Source organism: Carassius gibelio, chromosome A9, assembly GCF_023724105.1.
Source record: "Carassius gibelio isolate Cgi1373 ecotype wild population from Czech Republic chromosome A9, carGib1.2-hapl.c, whole genome shotgun sequence".
NCBI classification, from domain to species: Eukaryota; Metazoa; Chordata; class Actinopteri; order Cypriniformes; family Cyprinidae; genus Carassius; species Carassius gibelio.
Window position 1 is genome coordinate 17197891 of NC_068379.1, and position 23131 is coordinate 17221021.

Consider the following 23131-nt stretch of genomic DNA (forward strand, 5'->3'; position numbering starts at 1 on the left):
TAAAATAAAAAGGTAAATATTATCAGCCACAACAAGCTGTTAATTATCAGTCCAGAAATATAGTAGTTTCCCTCCTAAAACATATATGCTATTTTGGAAACATTCCTGAAACAAACATCATTATGATACTATTGGCTAAATAAGTGGTATGAATGTGAAAATGGATGACATCAGCATTTGGCAGAATGACTTCAGCTTAAATTAGCATTACTAAGCAGAAACTCAGACGAGAGCAAACCTCAAAATCAACAGCACATGAACACAACAGATGACAAATGAGAAGTCTAGCACACACCTTCTATACATCGCATTAGTGAGATAAGTGGTGTACACTGTGAATCTCTCACTGCATATGTTCCACACCTTTTGAACCCACTAATAGCAATTCTTTCACAGCAGCCTTGAAACAAGGTTGGTTTGATTTTCTGAAGGCTGCTAACAGATCCTGTCTTATGCAAACAGCTTTATTCCAATGCATATGCTTTTGTACAAATGCAAATTCCCATTAAGAGCGGTTCAATGGAACTGCACGAGTGTGCACTTGAGGAAGCATAGCATGCATGCTTAGTCAGTGCACACGGCGGCCCTTGATTTCTCTGCATCTAGTGCCAAAGATTGGATTGGGCCATGGCTGTTGGCCAGATGCAGTGATCCCTCACTATGGCAGAACATTTCACATTCACCCGGGCTGACCGCAGGACCATGTGCATGAACCACCCGGTTGAACTTGAGATCAACCTTTATTAGGATTGGTCTCATTCGTGATGCCATTTCTTCTCTCTCGTGCCATGTATTGACATTGAAATCGGTTAAGGTCTCTGGATTAATCCATAAGCACAGGGAGAAAACACACACACACACACACTCCACCTCTAACAAAACGACTCTCATCTGACCCTACTCCACCCTTCCCCCAATCAGCGGACAGAATTGCAACTCGCAGCCGTGGGGCATGAAAGTACCCGGTCACAAGGTCATAAAAAGCACACTGTTCCATGCTCGCAAAAAGCAAATTCTGAGAAACTCCAATGCGCTTTGTGCAACTCTTCATGTCCCTGTGGGTTTTTGTATTTCATATCAAGATCATTCCATATGGAGTGAGTCAGTGCTGGAAATAGACCCATTACATAAGCACAAGTGAGACCCCCCCCCCCCAAATCACCCACCCACCCACCTCCTCTGCTACTGAAATATTGAATACTCTTCTACCCAACACATTTACACTGATACCTACAGTTGTAATGTCAAAAACTCATCAGCCGGTGGCCCGGTGCTCAACCAGTACTGCACACAACTACATTCATCAGCCGGAGCTCAACCAGTACTGCACTAGAGCTGCAACTAACGATTATTTTTTTCTGTCGACTAATCTAACGATAACGAAGTACAACTTCTAATATAATATTTCAACTTTTATTCATTTTTTTCCCAAAAATACTTCAAATTTTTACAGTTTACAAAAATAAAGAGGCAAAGAAAATGATTTTACTATGTCAAATATGAGTTATCGATAGCGTTTATAATTAAACCACAGTAGCCATAAATGTACAGTTGTCTGAGACGTCATGAAATGTTCTTTAGCATCACAAACCATAAAATGTAGTCATGGTTCTGCTATGATTTATTTTCATAATAGGTAAACACAGGTTACAAGTTAACACGATCACATTTCCTTGATTAAACAGCTTTTTTAGAGAGTCCTGTCTTGAATTCAGAGATCTGGAGCTAGTTCGGTGTAGATCGGTGGTTTGTGACTGTTGCCTCGCGGCGCACCGTCTTTTAACGCATGTTCGAAACCTGCACCAACACAGACTTACTTTATTTTTTTGTTTATCCTACTTACTTCAGCCGCTACGGGTGATCATACCAATAACTTTGAATCTTTACAAGAATATCAGAATCATGCAATGAGCATGTCTGCGTTTATTAGACACTTAATTATATCACATCAGTTTGTGCTTTTAGAATTGCCGAATCTGCTGCGGTCGTTCCATCACATCTGCAGCAGAGACCTGAAACAGGATAACACGGTAACCAGTTAAACCGTAACACCGGAGCGCACCGGAATGTTTTCTTCTGAGGTGCTCGTGCATCGCAGTTGTGCTGCCGTCGTGCACCATATCGGTTTTGCAAATGGAACAAAGGACCATTTTATTTGGCCTCTGTTTAAAGTATTCCCATACTTTTGATAACAGTGGTCTCTGTTTTTGTGATAGAATGCAACTTTCTCCATTCCCAGGAGCAGAAGCCGCCATTACGCGAAATGTAAACACTGTGACGGGTCTATGCACTATACTGCACACAACTAAACTCATCAGCCGGAGCTAAACCAATACTGCACACAACTAAACCCATCAGCCGGAGCTCAACCAGTACTGCACACAACTAAATCAGTCCATCTTTTCAAGAGACCACGGGCAGATAATAAATCACGGCTGCTGAAATGTCCAACTGACGCCCTGCAGGGAGCTGAGAGCACTGGGCCAGTAGATTAGAACCGCTGGGTATGTATTCGCTGACATGCCTCCATCCCTCATTTAGTTAAGAGGATGTTGATGTCAGTGTTTACTCAGAAGGGATAAAGCGACCAGATCAGCCTTGGTAATCTAAAAGACATGGCCATCTCTGAGGCTGTGAGAGCATGTTACGCTGCTGAAAGCCCAAAGACAGCAAAGCAAACTGAGGTCTTTATTTACACACACACACACACACACGCCTCACAATCTTCAAAATGTGTCATTTTAGGATGGATGGGTGAAAGCCGAACAGATTGGAGTTGCAAAATTACAGAATTGCTCAATAGAGATGGTTGTTCAGAAGCCATGCTAATATTTGGTTTATGCATTTTGATGATCTAATGCAGTGGATGAAGATCTACATGGGTTCAAAATCTGTAATGTTAAGCTTAGATATTTCAGAACAAAAATGCATGTCATGTAAAACTGAAGTACTGCTATTTATTTAATCACTCACATTTAAACATAACTGTTTCAGCCTTACACTTTGGTTTAACTATGCTAATCAGTAAGTAGTCAGCATACTCTTTGTAACATAGAAATGTTAAATCTTTGGAACAAAACTGTTGTGAATGTACAGGTCCTTCTCAAAAAAAATTGCATATTGTGAAAACGTTCTTCATTTTCCATAATGTAATGATAAAAATTAAACTTTCATATATTTTAGATTCATTGGACACCAACTGAAATATTTCAGGTCTTTTATTGTTTTAATACTGATGATTTTGGCATACAGCTCATGAAAACCCAAAATTCCTATCTCAAAAAATTAGCATATCATGAAAAGGTTCTCTAACCGAGCTATTAACATAATCATCTGAATCAACTAATTAACTCTAAACACCTGCAAAAGATTCCTGAGGCTTTTAAAGACTCCCAGCCTGGTTCATTACTCAAAACCGGAATCATGGGTAAGACTGCCGACCTGACTACTGTCCAGAAGGCCATCATTGACACCCTCAAGTGAGAGGGTAAGACACAGAAAGACATTTCTGAACGAATAGGCTGTTCCCAGAGTGCTGTATCAAGGCACCTCAGTGGGAAGTCTGTGGGAAGGAAAAAGTGTGGCAAAAAACGCTGCACAATGAGAAGAGGTGACCGGACCCTGAGGAAGATTGTGGAGAAGGACCGATTCCAGACCTTGGGGGACCTGCGGAAGCAGTGGACTGAGTCTGGAGTAGAAACATCCAGAGCCACCGTGCACAGGCGTGTGCAGGAAATGGGCTACAGAGAAGCAGCACTGAACTGTTGCTCAGTGGTCCAAAGTACTTTTTTCGGATGAAAGCAAATTTTGCATGTCATTCGGAAATCAAGGTGCGAGAGTCTGGAGGAAGACTGGGGAGAAGGAAATGCCAAAATGCCTGAAGTCCAGTGTCAAGTACCCACAGTCAGTGATGGTCTGGGGTGCCATGTCAGCTGCTGGTGTTGGTCCATTGTGTTTTATCAAGGGCAGGGTCAATGCAGCTAGCTATCAGGAGATTTTGGAGCACTTCACTTCATGCTTCCATCTGCTGAAAAGCTTTATGGAGATGAAGATTTCGTTTTTCAGCACGACCTGGCACCTGCTCACAGTGCCAAAACCAGTGGTAAATGGATTACTGACCATGGTATTACTGTGTTCAATTGGCCTGCCAACTCTCGTCACCTGAACCCCATAGAGAATCTGTGGGATATTGTGAAGAGAAAGTTGAGAGACGCAAGACCCAACACTCTGGATGAGATTAAGGCCGCTATCGAAGCATCCTGGGCCTCCATAACACCTCAGCAGTGCCACAGGCTGATTGCCTCCATGCCACGCCGCATTGAAGCAGTCATTTCTGCAAAAGGATTCCCGACCAAGTATTGAGTGCATAACTGAACATAATTATTTGAAGGTTGACTTTTTTTGTATTAAAAACACTTTTCTTTTATTGGTCGGATGAAATATGCTAATTTTTTGAGATAGGAATTTTGGGTTTTCATGAGCTGTATGCCAAAATCATCAGTATTAAAACAATTAAAAACATTATGGAAAATAATAAACTTTTTCACAATATGCTTATTTTTTGAGAAGGACCTGTATAGTACACTTAAAAGGTAAGAATAATAATAAAAAAAGAGAATGGATACATTTCTGCATCTAAAACCCCTAGTGAACTTTATGATGACTTTTTCAGCTACTTGATTATTTTCAAAAATGCTTAAGCCAGATAAGTAATGTTCCTCGTTAACTAAATAAAATGTTCATAATTAGTTTTTTTTTTTTTTCGTTTTTTGTTGCATTTCTGATATTAAATAGCACCCGAACTTACAAAAGCCTCAGGTTGCAGCAACATCACAGGAATCAATATAAATTTTATAGAGAAACCTGCCTCTCTGAAAAGAACTGCAAGTTCTTTTGAAGTAAAGCAAAGGTTATGAAACATGAAAAAGCCTGATGAGCTGCATTAATAAGATAACATACCAGCCAGAAAACAAGCTCTTCATTCAAAAGCAGATTAATCTGCAGCCACTGAGCTATGCAGTGGTCACGAGAAATCCAGATATGAATGCGAGCCTATGTATACAGTAATTAAGTGAGCTTTTATCCATGGGGAATTGGCTGCTTGGTCAAGATAAGCACATCAAAGCATGTCTCGATCAAAGAAATAAAAAATTATCTGAGCAAAATGAATAAATAAAACCCAGTTTATAAAGTCTTAAAAGCAAATTGATAATCTGATATTTCTGAAATCAGATGTTACATTCAAGGCAAAACTATAAAAGGAAGGCACAATGGATTCATTTGAACTGTAAATCTATTCAAAAGCTAAACTACACATCCATGAGAAACTATCAAACTCAAAAAGCTCACAGAAAATGAACCTCATCAGTATGAATTTCTTAGAAAGATACTGAAAACAGACTAAAAAAAAAAAAAACATGCAGAACCAACTTCAGTTGCAAAAAAGGTTTCCAACAGGAACTAATACTGAACATTTACATGTTACCACTGTGAAATTTGAGAACCAGCACCTCAAGGGCATTTAATATAAACATCATAACACTGATGTTTTGATGTTCTGTTAAATGCATAAATGATGTGACATATCATAAAACATGGTAACAGAGAAAGTGCATACGTTGTTAGTGGTTCTCCTAATGTGTTTGTTTTAATTCAAGTTTTTCATTAAAGATTTATGTTCGTAAATAACACGTAGCACAACACTGATGTACAGACTCTACATGTACTGTACAGTTGAACTGTGGCACAAAAAAGGTTTGCTACACAAATAATTCAGGCCATGAAACACATGGAAAAAATACACCAAAATTGAGATCAAAAAGTGAGTGAGATTGTTAAGATTTTTGACTTGAACAGTCATGAAAATGCCTGAGAGGTTACTGGAGGTAATTAATATGAGGTTATGAGGAGACATAGACAAAAAGGAAGGTTTTACACTGACAGAATCAAACGGCAGCACAATTACATCAGAGGAAGGGGTATAGCTGAAGAACTTCCAATACCCTTAAAGACTTTGCTGTTTGTGTCGTTGAAGGGAGCCTTACTCTGAACTGGCGGCATTTCAGGGTTGTAGAAGAATTTCTCGTTGCACATGTTGCCCTCACAGCAGCAGAAGAACACATCCGGGTCCTCCTTTTTCTCAACACACTCAGTGCTGTAAGATAAAGAACAAGCAGAGCTGTCAGCCCACAACTGTTGTTCTTTTTTTCCGCATTTTGTGAAACATGAAAGTGCACAACAGTACATATTGATACACGCAATTCAATTGATTAATTAAATAGGTTATGTCATTAAAAAAAATAAAATAAAAAAAATAAATAATAAAAATAAAAAAAGATAGCAGCACTATTTTTTTTTATAAATCATAAAAAATAATTTTGGCATTAAAATAAAGATGGCATAACATTCGGAGATCGTTAAGACAAGCATGCTGCAAGGTTTATTTGGATTTTGCTCGGGTTAGAGAGCAAACAAACGGATAAATTCACATGGGCGGAAAATGCCTGTGCCAAAGAAATAGTTTCTAAAATCTGGCAGCCCACATCAAAGCAGAGCTCTCAGGTTGGCTTAAAGAAGATAAACAAAGCTTAGCAGCACACCAATAATCCTTAAGATACACACACAGGTGCAAATTAACAAATAAGAGGGGAATGGATGAAATTCCAGAGGCAGTTACATTTATGCATTTAGCAGATGCTTTTATCCAAAGCGACTTACAGTGCATTCAGGATATACATTTTTGTTTTTACCAGTATATGTGCTCCCTGGGACTAGAACCCACATCCTTTTGCACTATTAACACAAAGATCTACCACTGAGCCACAGGAACTTAGTGAGCTTTTCAGTCAGAAATTACACTGTCAGAAAAGCGAGTCTATTCCTTTGCAATACGTGCTTAGCAGGCAAAGAACTTGACATGGCAGTGCAATGTGCATGAAAAAAATAAATAAAAAAAACATAAATCCTTCCAACGAAGGAGGTAAACGTGTTCAGCAGCATGTTAGAACAGAAGTGCTGCTGCCTTTGCACGCTATCAAAACAGCTCTGCTCAGGACAAATACTTCCTGTTCTGGCAGCAATGCTACTTGTTGCATAGGGGCAGAAGTGCTGATAAGACCGTTTTTAATATCTCTGCTATTATGGATGGAGGTTACAAAGTTCACAACCAAACCTCAACATGGAAACATGTTTACACAAGACTTTATCCGAAATACTGTGAAATCTTGAAAAGGAAGTATCTGTTTAAATGTCTCTGCAATGACAATGGGATATATAGATCATTTTAGGTTAAGTTAAACAATTCTTAAATAATACTACCGTATATTTAAAAAAAAATAATGATAATTTTGGAAGATGTCTCTTATGAATTTAATTGATAAAAAATATAGTAAAACAGAAATGTTGTGAAATAATATTATCATTTGATGTTTTTGATTTTATTGTTTTAAAATTTTTATTTATTTTTGTAATGGCAAAGCCGAACATTACACTTGTCTTCAGTGTGACATGATCCTTCAGAAATTATTCTAATATGGTGATTTGCTGCTCAAAAAAAATCTTCTTATTAAGGTAAAAAAAAAAAAAAATGTTTTTCCCGGATTCTTTGATGAACAGAAGGTTTAAAAGAAACAGCATTTTTGAAACAGAAATCATTTGTAAAATTATAAATGTCTCTACTGTGACTTTGGATCAATGAAATGCATATCTTCTATATAATAAATGTATTAATACAAAATATTATCAAGTCCAAACTTTGAATGGTAGTGTATCCCACGCTGCAATATTTTTATCCCTTTAATTAATACGTTCATCAAATTTGACAATCATTCTACAAATGTGTGGTGAGTGGGGCGGGGCCGAGAGGTGTGGGAACGAGGAGTGAGGCCAGGGGAAGTGATTGGAGATGAGCTACACCTGCGCCCCACCGCCCGTATCGAGTCCCACGTAGGAGATGGAAGGATATAAAACTGGAGCGACGACCGTGAAGGACGAGAGAGGACCAGGCCTGGACCATATTTTATGTTTTGCTTTTTATTTATGCGCACCAGTCGTCCGTGAGGGGCTGGTGCGCTGTTTTGTGTTTATTTTGAATATTAAAATGATGTTTTGATTGTGCGCCAGTTCCCGCCTCCTTCTTCCGGATGATTGGGAAGTTTTTATTATTACAAAATGTTAAATGCAAAACGAGAAAAACTGCACATCACCAGCAAGAACATCTTAACTACAGTTACAGCTTTAGGTACAATGATACAGTCAAAAATAAATACTGAACGTATGGGTGCCACTGAAGGGTTCATCCACAGCCAATATAAGTGAAATCAAAACAATCATTATTCAGAAGGAAATCTGTGACATATGACTACGGTTAGCACTGAACCTAACACTCACAATGATGCTGATTAACGGCGACAGAGACCATCAGTCAAAAGCCTCATAAACTGCTGGGTTATCAGTTTGAATCATCAGAGCAAGCACTGAATAAACACATGAATCACTGAAGCGCAAGTCATTGTCTCTTTCAGTTAAATCAGACTCAAAATTATCAAATTAAATTTAGTGCAGTTATTCATCAATGGACCACATTATGACAGACACATTTTTATATATATGTATATAAACTGCTAGATTTTTTCCTCCCTCTTATTTGTATCAGACCATATTGGTTAAATTAAATTAAAATTAAATTAAAATAAATTAAATGTATGCATTTAGCAGATGCTTTTATCCATAGTGACTTATAGTGCAATCAGGCTAACATTTTTTACCTAACTGGTTCCTTGGTAATGTCAAACAGGCATATAAACACAAGAGATTACCTGTCATAGCAGCTGCTATCATCAAGCCAGCAGCCTTGCTTTACTATTTCAACCGATCCAGACACATTTCGCCAAGTTGCGAAGCAATGAAGCCTCTTGTCCTTTTCTCCCACGCAAGACTCAATACCGCTGCGGTTTCCTCGGTTCTCCAAGCTGGGATTGTAGTTGTAGAACACACACTCTTTTGTCTCTGATCGGCCGAGAATGGCACCTGGAAGAGAAACCACAGGGGAGTCTGGTTAAGACACGGACTGCCTGCAGTGAGAGTGGAAACCTGGGGGCCGGATTCACTAAAATCTTCTTAGATAATTTCCACAAAGTTTGCAAGAATGTTCATTTTATGTTCAATGTTCATATTATTTAATAGAAAATAATATCTACTTTCTTCTAAAAAAATAAGAAGAAAACATCAGTTTCTTCTTAAGAATGTTTAATGAATCCGGCCCCTGCTTCAATGATCACTCAAGTTGACTTCACAATCAACCCAAAATATAAAGCCAAAACCACAACCATCAGTTATAGACTGGCAGCTGAATAGCAGTGGAAGATGATCGACAATGGAAGTTTATAAATGAAACTAAGTTGGTTCAATATAACCCAAAATTTAAATCTACAGATGGGACTTCATATCATTAGCAGAAGCTAATTCATAGGTAACCACATGGTTAAAAAACAAGAAAGAAAAGAAAAAAAAACACACTAGCAAGTATCGTGGTTAACCAAAACAACAAACGCAAAGTAGTGAGCAAGATTAACACAGAAGGGCTGCTCTAAAACAGGATGTGGTGGAAGGCGGTTTCACAACTTCTTCCTAAAACCACCGCAACTCAGATAGTCTTTGAATATGGCACTAAAGGGAAGTGAGTGCTGGGAAATTATCCAAAACACACACAGTGTCATCACCATCACTTAAAAGACAAGACAAAAAAAATCTTAGAGGATTTACCTCACTTCCTAGTCCTGTTGAAAGATACCAACAGGGCTTGCAGAACCACTAGGGCCACATCTCAGGACTACTGTATTTTCTAGTTGTGCTATAAAAATGTATCACCACCCTGCATGAAGGGCAATCTTAAATACAGAGCTGCCATAGGTCCTTTAATTCTTCAGTCTTATATTTTCATTTCATCTTACCTATAATGCCTGATAAAGTAGCATTCATGAAAGCAGCTGTTTTGAGTACAGCCCGGGAAACTGCTCTATTCTGCTGGTCCAGAAGCCCCTCCTACCATCAGAAAATTAATTAGCATTTTCAGTAAGTCCGTCTGCTGTTCTTACAGACCAATGTGGAAATGGTCCCATGTTTTTACAAAGCAAACTAGGGGTGGGCGATATAGCCTCAAAATTGGATCACGATATTTCAAGAATGTTTGCAATAACGATGTTTATGACGATATATATATATAAAAAAAAAAAAACTATGGAACAACGTTTTACTGGTAATTGCAGTTGGCAGGTAGCAGCATTTAATAGTGCATTTTTCATCATTTTCCAATGAGCTACTATCATCGATGACAGACTACTTAATTCAAAGTGTATATCTATCTCAGTGTATCATGCCAAAATACCTTGTTACCCCTTATTTACACTGCACGAGTCTGCAGCGCATTATGGTTCTGAGTCGACGCAGCCACTCGTGTCAATACTTGTGTTTACACCAGCAGCTCTCCGTCACGTGTCGCTTCGCTCAAGATAGGTGCGTCACCTATTTTTTATGCTAAGACAGTGTGCTGGAATATGCTCTAGAAACACTCTTGCGTTACTGTGATGTCATTCACTGATCAGTTTCCACAGCAATGCTTCAAATCGAACACACCTATTAGGTTTGTGGTGCTGCTGTTGTGCACGCTAGGGAATGTTAATGTGCAATTTGTCATTACATCGATAGATCAATGATATTGCAATATGACACTTTGTTTTAATCATCTAAAAGTTTATACCAGTATTATCGTGGACGGTATGATATGGAAAACCCTTATAACAAACACATTGTTATTGTGAAAAAGTGGATCGACAAGAAGCTAATGGTTGCTAAAAATGTTAATAATTAAAAGACAGCAAGACATATGTTGTCATGTTTTAAATTCATATAATTCATGTTTGACTTAAAAATGGATTAATGATTCTGTGAAAACCTCTGTCTGCACTGTAAATCATCTAATTTTATGGTTTAATATGTTACCCTGCTCCACTCATATTTTATTATTTGTTTGTGTAGGTCTTAAATAGGGTAATAAAAAGCCATACATAAAATTCTTTCCTTGATATTTGTGTTTTGAAAATGTTTTCAAATGATGTTTTGACTCCTATCCAGTTTCCTATGCAACAAAAAAAAATTGTCTATTTTATTTGAACTAGTTAAATTCAACTCAGGCTACCAAACTCTAAAGAGTGCCTGCTCGATGGGCTACCAAGGATTTAGAAATTCTGCGAGCTCTCCACTAGGGATCTTGTGCAGCTTGAGCAGACTAAGTTTACGTATGTCTGGACATTTACAAAAGATGTGTTCTTGTGCTCAAAAACATATCCACAGAGCGTAAAAAAATAGAACAGAAAGTCAACCATTGGAAACACTACTTTGGCTGCAATCTGTTATCTATGGGAACCTTGGTGATCCAGACATTTGGCAATGCTTGAGATGATGTTCATATATCGCGGCACAAGGAACAGTTTATGCTTTGGGCCAAGTATTTGAGGACTGGCTTCACAGGTTTAGTGGCGGCACCGTGCTGAGTTTCATGCTGGAACAGAAAACAATGTGTGTACATAGCAATAAAGCGATTACAGGAACATTCTTCAAACACCACAAACAGTGCTTTAGTATTATCCAAAAATACTTAAGCAACTTCTTTTAAGAAAAAAAAAAAAAAACAATTATGTGCATTCCACAACCATATAAGGCATCTATGGTCCAAAAATGTAATTGCAAATTTGTGTTTTTATTACCACAATGGCAACACAGGAATGGTTCATTAACACCAAACACATGCATGAATACATCAGCGCATAGTGCCAACCAGTGTTTCTGGCATCACTATTTAGGAGTAGCAGTGAAAATGACAAACTGAATATTACATCAACACAAAACTTTTAAAAAGCTTGGGGTAAAGTTTTACTTTCTGAAAGAAATTAATACTATTATTCAGCAAGGATGTATTAAATTGATCAAGTGACAGTAGCTTAAACATTTATAATGTTACAAAACTAGTACAAAATGTAGTTGTGTACTGATTTGTAGTTTATGAAAGTATAACGTTATGTAATTATGTATATTGTTATCAATATTGGGCAGCACAACTGTTTTCAACATTGTTAATAATAAGTAATAACAGTCTTGAACACACAATCAGCATACTGGAATGATTTCTGAAGGGTCATGCGACGATGGTAGTGTACATAAGTAAATTCATGCAAATTAATGGTGTAGTTCTTTTACATGAATTAGACTAAACTGATCACAATCCTGAATCCCGGACAATCACAGAAGACTCACTTCTTTGACTGGAAAAGCTTGGATGACAGATTTCCCAACTGAACTGAACTGATTTTTCCTACAACTGAAAGCTGGTAAATGTGTCCGATTGGAAAAGATAGGTTACTGAACAATTACGGTGGTATGTGTCATTTTTACATTTAATAATGTAAATCAGCCTATACTAAATTGATGTGCACATGACAATGTATAATTAAACATATCTGTGAAATTATAAAGGAAAATTATTTTGTTGGGAATTAATTTGCTATTTACCCTTTAGAGGGGATACATCCACAGGATTTGTTCCAGAGACACAAGTTACGGTTATTGGGATTAGAAGGAAAACTGCTAGAATTACTGTCACATCAAGGTAGAGAAGAACAGTGGTGCACAAGATGCACATCAATGATCGACAGAGAAAAAAAAAAAAAAATCACATTTACAAATTTTTAATAACATATGGAGCACCCCAAATTGCTCCAATGCCTTCAGCATCTGTAAGGAAACATCTAGAACAAATTAAAAACTAATTACAAGTGACAAACATAAAGGGAATTACTCACCTGCCCTCAACATTAACAAGGAGATGGCTCAATAAATCTTTGACCCATATTCTACGACTAATCTTCCTGACAACAGCTCTTGCCCCTCCGCTGAGCTGCTCTGGGTTTTTAATATGAGACGCTGGGATACACAGTCTCCTCTGAGTCAGCAGGGTTATCCGAGGTAAAACGACAGAGTAAATATATGAAGCGGGTGGAGGAGGCAGCTTAAAACCACTCTGAACACAGCCCATGAATGACAGCCAACACAGTGAGCGAACAGACCATATTCCGTAATGTTAATGGATCACTTATGGTGGTTTCCTACACAAAATAAACTTGATGACCAACACTTTGCCTGCACATTAGAAACACAGTTTTTTAAAAAGGTTTTGAATAGCAGAAGTGGGCTGCTAATGGCATATTTGGAGTTCCTCAAGGATGAATTTTCCATCTCTGACACATTTAAAGTCTTAACATGGACAGAGAGAGAAATATTAGGCTACACGTATAAATGTATTCATGTACATCTGGATTCAGGCACATTATTTTGCAATGCATTTGCAGTAATAGTGACCAATACCAAATATGCTTCTAATATGCATTGTTTTTTTTTTTTTTGTGGAGCCTGGAAAATGGTTTGTATAACATTAGCAACACATTATTAGTTGTTCAATAACAAATCAAGCCAAAGGCTAATGATTTCAATTTCCGTTATGGATTTTAGAACGATCCAAAGAGCATCTTGTGCTCAATGTCACAAATTTGATTATTTGATTAGTGAGCTAGAAGTCCAGAATCTGAAATATTTATTTATTTGACATCATAACATTTTAGCTTTTAAACTTCTTATGCTCTAACAAATTTACTTACTGTGAGTGAGAGGAAGACCATACACCAGATTTCCTATCAGACACTGTTTGATGGGTAATTCATTCGCTATATAGCTGTATGTTTTGCCTCTTGATCTAATAAGACACTTCAGTAATAAAGAGAATTACGGGAGGAGGGGGCGAGGACTATTATTCCTAAAAAAATAAATAAAAATAAAAAAATAAATTATACAAACAAAACCATGACCTCAGCAATGGGTAGTATGTATTTTTTATGTGACATCAAATTTATGTTCCAAATCACCTCTGTCCATGAAGCATAAGAAAGACTAAACACTCTATTAAAAGTACGCTGCATCACAAATCAGTTCTATTTGTTTTTCTATTTGCATGTTAAATATTCATTTGCATGTGATCAGACTGGATGTTCATTTTCAGTCATGCCTACATGTGTCGCTTCAGTAATGATGCAGACATCAGTGCTCAACTACTATACCTGTGTGCAGCATAAGACACATAGTGACTAGAGGAACTCACACGTGCGTTGGCCACCAAAATGCCTCATCACATTTGGCATTAAAAAGTGTGTTGAGTAATCAGCTAGTTACATAATTGCTATTCTATTGGGTTAAAACACATAAAATTGTCTATGTAAACACACCCAAGTGTTTTTGTGTGGTCTGGGACAATTGAATTACAATCAGATAGCTATCCAATTACTTAAGATGCAGTTTCATGGCAAGAGCAAACAGGACCCAAGCCGAGGAGGAGGGTGGCATGAGGCGCTCTGTGTCAGGCCACCCTCCGGACTGACATCCATAGAGTATAAATGTCATTGCTCCAATTCCTATATGAATGGTGAGAATGAAAGGAAACTGAATCATTGGATGCTTTCAATTATCTACTAATGTGAAATTGGAAATCTGATTTCATACATCTTATGTTTGCTGCTCTGACCACATTCAAATAATCATTTGACGGAGATATTCAAAAAATGGATTTGCACTGCTACTGGAAACAGAGTGTTAGAGTCTTGTGTCCACTGTACATTGTAAGTCAGTATTTAACAGTCTAAAGGACTAAACTTTAAATAGAAAACATGAATAAAATATATAAAGATGCAATGTAGCATATAAATGCTGAACTTCAGTTATAAACCCTGTCAAATAACCACAACAAAAGGTCTTTTAAAGAACTTTTCACTGCATAATTGAGCATCTTAGGCTGTGCTCCTATTGAGAAGCTCAGACAAAAGCCCTCTCAGGCAGTGTGAGACCTTGCACTTTATCATTACAAACACACTTCCTGGCATTCATGTCAGTTCTTTGCAAGAAATGTTTGAACACGGACACCGTTAGAATGAGGCAAATATTTTACGAATTCTTGCATATTTTAACTAAACTCTCCAAACAAGGTTCAACAAGCTAGTCATCAAATAGAAAAGCCAATTGTTTAGCTGATCTTTCTCAGGAAAAACATTGTTTAACAAATATTAGCAAAATGATTTCTTCAGCAGTGTAAAAGTAACTAACTACAAGATTGAGTTCCTGGATATAGCACATGAGAAGATAAAGCTGAATATACACTCATTTAATAATTTAGGAAAATCATTTGACACAAAAACTTATCGACCTTGAAAAACAGTAAGGTCATGAAGGTCTCTAGAGATCCTTTCTGTGATACAATTTCCTGTTTATGGTTTTCTTATCACACATCATCACAATTTGGGTCATGCACTAAACAAACTTCTCAACTTCTCTTTCATATCCTCTGTATCAGCCTTCGTTCCGGTGTCAGAAAGCAACTTGACGCTGCGTCACACTCGAAGTTGTTCGCAAAAACTCATGTTCAGATGTGTAATGAAACAAGATTTTGGAAGACACTTGAAAATCTTGTCCAGGGGTTGAAAATGAAACCAGGGATGAGCGGTTTAATCTGCCTCCTTGGAAAAATCATTCATTTACAGAATATTTAGGCCAAGCAGATCTTTAGAGCTAAAGGTCTTAAACACATCTAATGTTACAAACAGATATATTTACTCAATCATGACTTAACCACTCAATTGTCTGTCGGTAAAGAAACAGGAAAACTACGGCACAGGTCAAAGCAGACCTTTAGAGGACGAAGGCAGCACATTTGATTTCAAATAGCCCTTCCGTCAGCAGTGGTCAATCGTGGTTTTAAATTATTCACAGAGGCATCTGCATCTTGGGCGGCAGTGGCTGTAACCTGCCTATGTCATGGAAGTCCAGTTGGTGAGGATCAAAATACACTTCAAAGCAACTCAAGGTCAAGAAATCAATTAAACATTACCGCTTTAGGCAAAATAAAAGAAATGGGAAGAATCAAATTATAATGTGTTTGTATCATCAGAATCACAGGGATCAGAATAACTTTAATTGAAGTCAATTTTTTTCTATTGTAGTCCATTTAAACTTTTGTTTGGATATTAGCGCTGTGACTTTACTTAACAGGGTGAATTATTATTGTTTTACAACTGGAGCACATGGGTTCAAACCGACATTTAATACTGGCTTGAAAACATCCATCTGATTGGCATTAAAGAAACATGGTGCTCATCTGGGTAAAGATACTTTACTGAGATACACCGACTAAACGAAGCAAGACTAAAGTCATACACCAAGGCAGAAGTTCTGACACCTAATTATTTATGTTTTCTTCTTAACACAACAAGAATGAATGATGTATGGCATGCCCACATTAATCAGGCGCTTGATCATCTAAGGACAAGAAGGAAAATCTGATCAATATTATAACAAAAATGTATCCTATATATGTCTAATTTATTTATTGAGTGTGGGCAAACATCAAACCACAGAGATTTTATTTTAAACTAAAGCTTCTCTTTTGTTAACAATATATTTATGAACATTACAAGATTGGGAGGATGGTTGGCACAAGCCGTCTCTTCACATAAATGCTATAAGTGAGCCAAACTCACAGAACTGGCAGATTTCATGTGGAGCAGCGTTTACTGTGAACCGAGCCTTAAGAAATTTAGGTTTTTGAGGAAAACATCCCAGGATTTTTGTCCATACAATGGACTTCATCTGTTACAAACGGTCCAGTTTCAGAGCAGCTTCAGAGGGCTCTACTCGATCCCAGCCAAAATTATAAAGGTCTTATCTAACCAAACAATCTGTAATTTTCTTAAAAAAAATTTGTATATGCTTTCTGCACAAAAATGCACTATGCATTACGTAATCACATTGGAAAGGTCACGGGTGATGTAGACGGAAGCACCGACCCAGAATTTACAAAGTGAACGTGCAAAGAAAGTCGAACACACTTTACAAAAAAAGGTAAAACAATGTCGGATGATTTTGAAGTTGGTGGAGAAAATGACCTTACTTTCTGAACTGGAGTACACAGACAAAGAGCTTACCGCACTATACGCACAATACAAGGATTTGTAGTTAAAAAGTATAAAAAGGTTTATTGTTTTAAGAAAATGACCAATGGTTTGGCTAGATAAGACCCTTATCCCTCAGCTGGGATTGTGTAGAGCCCTTTGAAGCTGCACTGAAACTGCAGTTTGGACCTTCAACCACTTAACAGTTGTAGTCTACTATTTGGACAAAAATCCTGGGATGTTTTCCTCAAAAACGTTCAATTATTTTCGACTGAAGAAAGACATGAACATCTTGGATGACATGGGGGGGGGTAAGTAAATCATCAGGAAATTTGAATTTGAAAGACGGCAAGTGTCACTTTCTTATTTACTAGTCACACATTTAGAAAGTTTTAAATATTGTATTTTATTAAATAATGTATTTTTATTTTTAATTTACTGCTAATAATAAATAAACAGAGACTCAAATATGTGTTCTTCTGGGTCATTACAATATTTTATGGCAAAATTAATATTAATTTTCATTCTGAGTGAACTATTGACAATACATTGTCACAATCCGTGATTCACATGGGTCTTCTCATGGTCAGAAAATATGGAAAATCCCTGGTAAACTTCACATACGGTTGTCTACAATTACAAGTCAACATGAAAACATACTCATTTAAAATTACAATGGGTGCTATGAAGCGTCAATTCTTTGCAGAATCCCTCAGTTTTTCCAGACACTCAGATAACAAATCAGAAACAATAAATTTGCTAAAGCACACACAATACACAGATCAAATCAGCTGCAGCATGTAAACAAATTGTGAACTGACCCCCCTGAAAACTATCCAACCTGAATGTGTAATAGCCTTAGGGCTATGAAATAATTTAAATCCAAATTAATTAATACAGAAAAGATTAAATTGATACATTATTCCACAAATTTTTCCAAAATAGGGCTTGTGAGCATAGGTTATGTTGCTTTCCTGTTCAGGTCTTTTGGATGTGTTTCATGAATTGTGGAGCTGTTTTACTCAATTAGTCTTCAATGGAGATACCAAAGATAAGCACAATCAATCAACATATTCAGACTGAGATCTCAATGTTTATTATTATTATTTTTATTTTTCTTTCTAACAGTCAGATTTTAAAATTGCATATAGATACCATCACTTCATAGAAATGGACAAGATGCGACAAGACATGTTGACGGTCAGGTGATTTTCAACATACACCCCGTTAAAATAAATGGAACAGAAAAACCAATTGTCTGTGACCATTTCCTTCTGCACCTACAATGACAGACAACTAACAAAACGACGTGACATACATCCAAGTGTGGTGACCCATAATCACAGTTTGTGCTCTGCATTTAACCCATCCATGCACACACACACCATGAACACACACCGGAAGCATTTATGCTGCGCCGACCGGGGAGCAGTTGGGGGTTGCTCAAGGGCACCTCAGTCGTGGTACTGCCGGCCCGAGACTCAAACCCACAACCTTAGGGTTAGGAGTCAAAGTCTCAAACCAATAGGCAACGACTTCCCCCTAACTAATCTTGTATATGTACTAGGGTTGCAAAATTCTGGGAATTTTCAAGACTGGAAACATGGGAATTAATAGGAATATATGGTAATTAATGGGAATAAACTGGAAATTTGCAGCATTATCTTGGTAAAAACAACCTAATTTAATGGAATTTCAGTTAGGGCTATGAAGGCCACCGGCGGTAGTGCATGTGATGTCACGCATTCTATAACAAGCATAATACTAAGTTTTGTATAAAAGAGTATTCACAAATTACCTCAAACTCCGTACACAGCGTTTCCTTTAGACTGGCAGGTTTGAGCGTAAGCAAACAAATTTTGTGTTGGGCGATGGACTCTTTTGGGAAACCAAATCGCCGATCTGGAGCCATCTCCATTCATGTCACCCATCTGCCTTTGTACAATTAAGTTCCCATGATTGCAAACGCCTGGCAGGTCAGTTTGGCGAGGCTTTACCGCACAGTAGCACTACTGCAAACAGAAGCAAGTATACAGCATACATTTTCTGTCGGCGCGTTATTTGAACGGACTTTGCTTCTTTTGCGATCTTTTTAGCTTGCACTTTTGATAGACTTTGATCATTTTCAGATGCCGAAAATTTGGTACATCCCTACTTAAATCCCCTCCTTGTTTACAAATCCCAAGTAAATCCATACATCCGATTTAAACGCAGAAGGGGCTTTCCTGATAACTTTATGCAATGTTGTCATCTTTATTCTACTAAGCTACTGCATGCTGAAGGTGACCCAGTTGACCTCACCTGAAAAAAAAAAAAAGAAAAAAAAAAAAAAAAAACTCAACACCACCATCTAGTGGATTGTAAAGAAATTGATTTGATTATTCTACCAAACAGTATACTAAATGATCAATACTAGGTGTCCGTGTATTGACACAGTATTGCCGCGGAAAATATCATGATACTATACGGTTTTGATTTTTTTCCTCCACCCCTACCAAAATGTGTTTATACAGTATATAGCTAGCCAATAAAATCAAGATATGAAAAATCTAGGCGAGTTAGCGCTATTTCATTGACAATTTATGCCAATTTATGATATGGTATAAAGTAGCTCAAGCTGTTATGCCCTTTCTGCAAGCCAGCTTTCTGTAAGGAAGTAATGTAAGCGAGAGGGAATGTAAGTGGTGGTTGCATAGGCCCTGCCATTCTCAGCACCGTCAAAATAAAAGTTGAACACATCGGCAAAACAGAAAAATGAATCGGATACATCGGTTGACCGCTAGTCATAAACTCATGCCTGGGCAAAACTTCTGTGATAGCTTAGATGTAGCACACACAAATCAAACTGTTCAATTGTGTCCGGTATCTGACCAGTAGCAAAAACAGACAAAACATCCCGAAGAATCTCTAATGGACATTCAGTTGTTACAACTATACAACACAAATCACTAACTAAATTGACTACTTACTTATGGATCTAAAAAAAAAAAAAAAAAAAAGACACAGTTACTACAAAAATCAAGTGAAAGGTTCTTCATATCTCTTCAAGCAGAGGCCCATTAGTTTATACCAATTCCTCAGAGACAGCATGTGCAATGGGACCCAAAAGATATAGTTTCTTATGTTACCCAGATGCTCCTGAATACTTCTGCCTTTAGGCTGATATAAATACCGAAGATATGTGCTCAAATATAACATTGTATTGATTAATTGTCTCTGTAGCCAAAAGAGTGCAGGGATGTGTGGGCAAGTGCGATTCAAGATGAGGGATGTAGTGGGAACACAGAGTACGGGCACAGACTGTGCCTCTTATACACTTTCCAGTAAAAGCAAAATCCAAACCTTGATCAAAAAGTCTGTTAAGAAATATCTGCCATGTGCCTTGCTATTCCTTAAATATTGCTGAATAACTATAATCATTAAGTAGCATATCAAATATGCTCATGTAACTCCAGCACTCAGTCATATCTAATCTAATGTTCTCACAAGCAAATATGACCTTTGGTCTTGCCAGCCTCATTCAATATTTATGTATTTATTTATATATTTTTGAAGCACTCATATACATATATGTAACAGTCCTTATCCATAAATTATACAAATAAAAAAGGGAGCTACCAGTAGAGGGGGTTTACATGCAACATAAAACATGCATGCATGAGCAGCAGCAGCCAGCAAAATGGAATTGGTCAATATTATAGGCACTAACAGTAGTTCAATACATTCCTAGTGTATTTTCTTAACTCCACCGAATAGGTATTTATGTTAGGGACTCATCAGAGCAGTTACTGAAGAAAGAAGCTGCAAAATCCTGGCAGCAAACGCTGCTCCTGTATGGATTATATTCAGATGGTGTTATGTAGCTTTTTTACAAGAAACCTGTGAATTTGATCTCAGTGCGGCGTAACACGAGAAACAGTCTCCAGTGGCACACACATGCACAAAAAAAAAAGAGAGATGTCATAATACAAATCTACACTCTGTATATGCATATTGCATTTAAAGGGGTCAAACATTTTAACACCCACCTGAGGAGCAGGAAATAAGGAAAACTCCAAACGCCAGCTTCGTTGCAGGTCCCATTTTTCAATCTTCTGTTTTGTCCTACAAAATTCCAAAGTCTTTGCATTCAAGGCTCCCCTCGAACCGCTGATCAGCAGTCAGTGAAACACATCCATGTCACCGAGTCAGTGATATATGGCAATGCACAAATCCAATGCCAGTTTATAGTCCTTTGATTTTTAGATTTAGAACCGACATTAAGTGTCCACTGGTGTTAGTTCATTCAAAGCAGACGAGCTTTTAGAAACAGAGTGATCTATGACTGTCCATGCAGTTTGCTTTAAAACCCATATCAATAACTAAGAAATTCCAATGGGTACGAATACTGTATCTATACAATGTTGCCCTGTCTTGCGCTCAGAATAAACGAGCCCGTTCAATAAGCTGTTTCAGTAAATGGGCCAGCTCCCAACCCCAGTGATCGGAACAACTGGACAACCTATGCATAGAACCCGCCATAAAATATACAGGTCAATATATTGTTGTTAATGCAAAGGAACTGAGCAATGCCTCCAGACAACCTGAAAAGTATATGGCAGTTCACTAAATGCATGCACATTCACGGAGATAAAAAGGAGTTAACATTCCAAAACGATATCTACACATCACGCTTAATATTTAAATATATGTATTACACCAGATCATAGATAAAGTGAGATAAATGGGGTCACGCGCACGTTTCAGCGCAAGCGCGAGCTCAAGTTGACAGTGAAGGACTTAAATATGGCCAAACGCGTTATTTCCACATTTCAATCGGGTGTTTACGACTCAAACCTGCAATTCCCGACCTCACAAAGCGTCTCCAGAACTGCTAAGGTATGTAGTTAAAACAAACAGTCGTTTTAAACTAAGAGATTTCGACGGCTGAATAAAGCTTAGCACGTACAGCCTCCGAAATAACTTCAACAGCCCCGTCGGGAATATGACGCCAAAAATGAGACGGAATTGCCAGATAATGTCACTAAATGTAATCCTTCAATATGTATTGTCCCGGTGCTCACGGTCGGTTGACTTTTTAGAGCGGTCGGAACTCAATTTATCCCGATTTCCCTCTCCGTTGCTGTCAGTCACCGTTGGCTTACTGTATTCAAGATGGACGCCCGGGTGGATTGTTTTTGTTTTTTCTGTCCTCCGCTGCCTTAATCCGCCCTTTTTTTTTTACGTCAGCCCGGCACCACAATGATTGACATGCTCTTTAACCAATCAGAAAAGCATATGTAAATACTTGAAACCAACCATAGTGTTGGGTCCACATCCTATGGTCCACATAAACCCATCCCTCTCTATGAAGGGTTTGTATGTGGCAGGAGAGTGGAGTTCAATCGGAATGTAGGCTGTGAGATATTCACTGTATAGGATACTATTATACATGTGATGTAACATTCTATTATAATAGGTCATACAACCACTGATCTGCATAAAACACATTATTGTAGAATAGACTTCTGTATATTTGTTTTACCTTGCACTTACATAGCCTACTGGGGAGACATGGGCTAGTCCAATTATAAAAGTGTCTGTGTTTGTTTTCTCTAGTAAAGGTTTCGTATGTTGGTTTTACCTAGTTCAACACCCTCTGAAAAATGTATATTTTTGTAATCTAATGAACACAATAAATTGGCTGCTGGCACTCATTGGTAGATTTTAACAGAAAGATTTCAGCATAAAGCTATTATCCGTAAATGTGATGTTGGGGTAAGCTTTTATTTTTAGCTTTCATCTGTACCATTTATTATGTGAAATATACATATATATATATTTTTTTTTTTTTTGGCCAAACTTATGGTTTTTATATTCTGCTTGTGAACATTTTTCATTGGCTAATTGTTATACTTTGTACATTTTGCTGGAAAAGCTATAATCCGGTTGTTTAGTCTGATGTCACATGTCACCATTTCCAGGTCCAAAGAAAACCAGATGCTAAATGCAAAATAAATGGTGCTAACACATACTCACTGTGTGCTGTAGCGCTTCTGAACAATCACGATCCTAACTTTTATCTCCATGCTGAATTCTCAGTTGGCCAGACA

The 23131-nt window shown here is 37.6% G+C and overlaps 1 protein-coding gene across 3 annotated transcripts in view; it reads right to left on the minus strand.

The window, feature by feature from the left end:
- LOC128019816 (activin receptor type-2A) overlaps nt 1–22220 on the minus strand; it is a 44615-nt gene extending 22395 nt beyond the window's left edge. The window contains exons 1-4 of one of the 3 annotated variants that reach the window (XM_052606079.1): nt 21068–22220; nt 9951–10041; nt 8817–9027; nt 6003–6154 (exon numbers count right to left, since the gene is read on the minus strand). In XM_052606079.1, coding sequence (XP_052462039.1) covers nt 6003–6154; nt 8817–9027; nt 9951–9978 — 391 coding nt within the window. In that variant the 5' untranslated portion in view covers nt 9979–10041; nt 21068–22220. The remainder of the gene's footprint in view (nt 1–6002; nt 6155–8816; nt 9028–9950; nt 10042–21067) is intronic. The other 2 variants (XM_052606080.1, XM_052606078.1) reach the window with 2 other exon arrangements.
- Between the last annotated feature and the right edge of the window lie 911 nt (nt 22221–23131).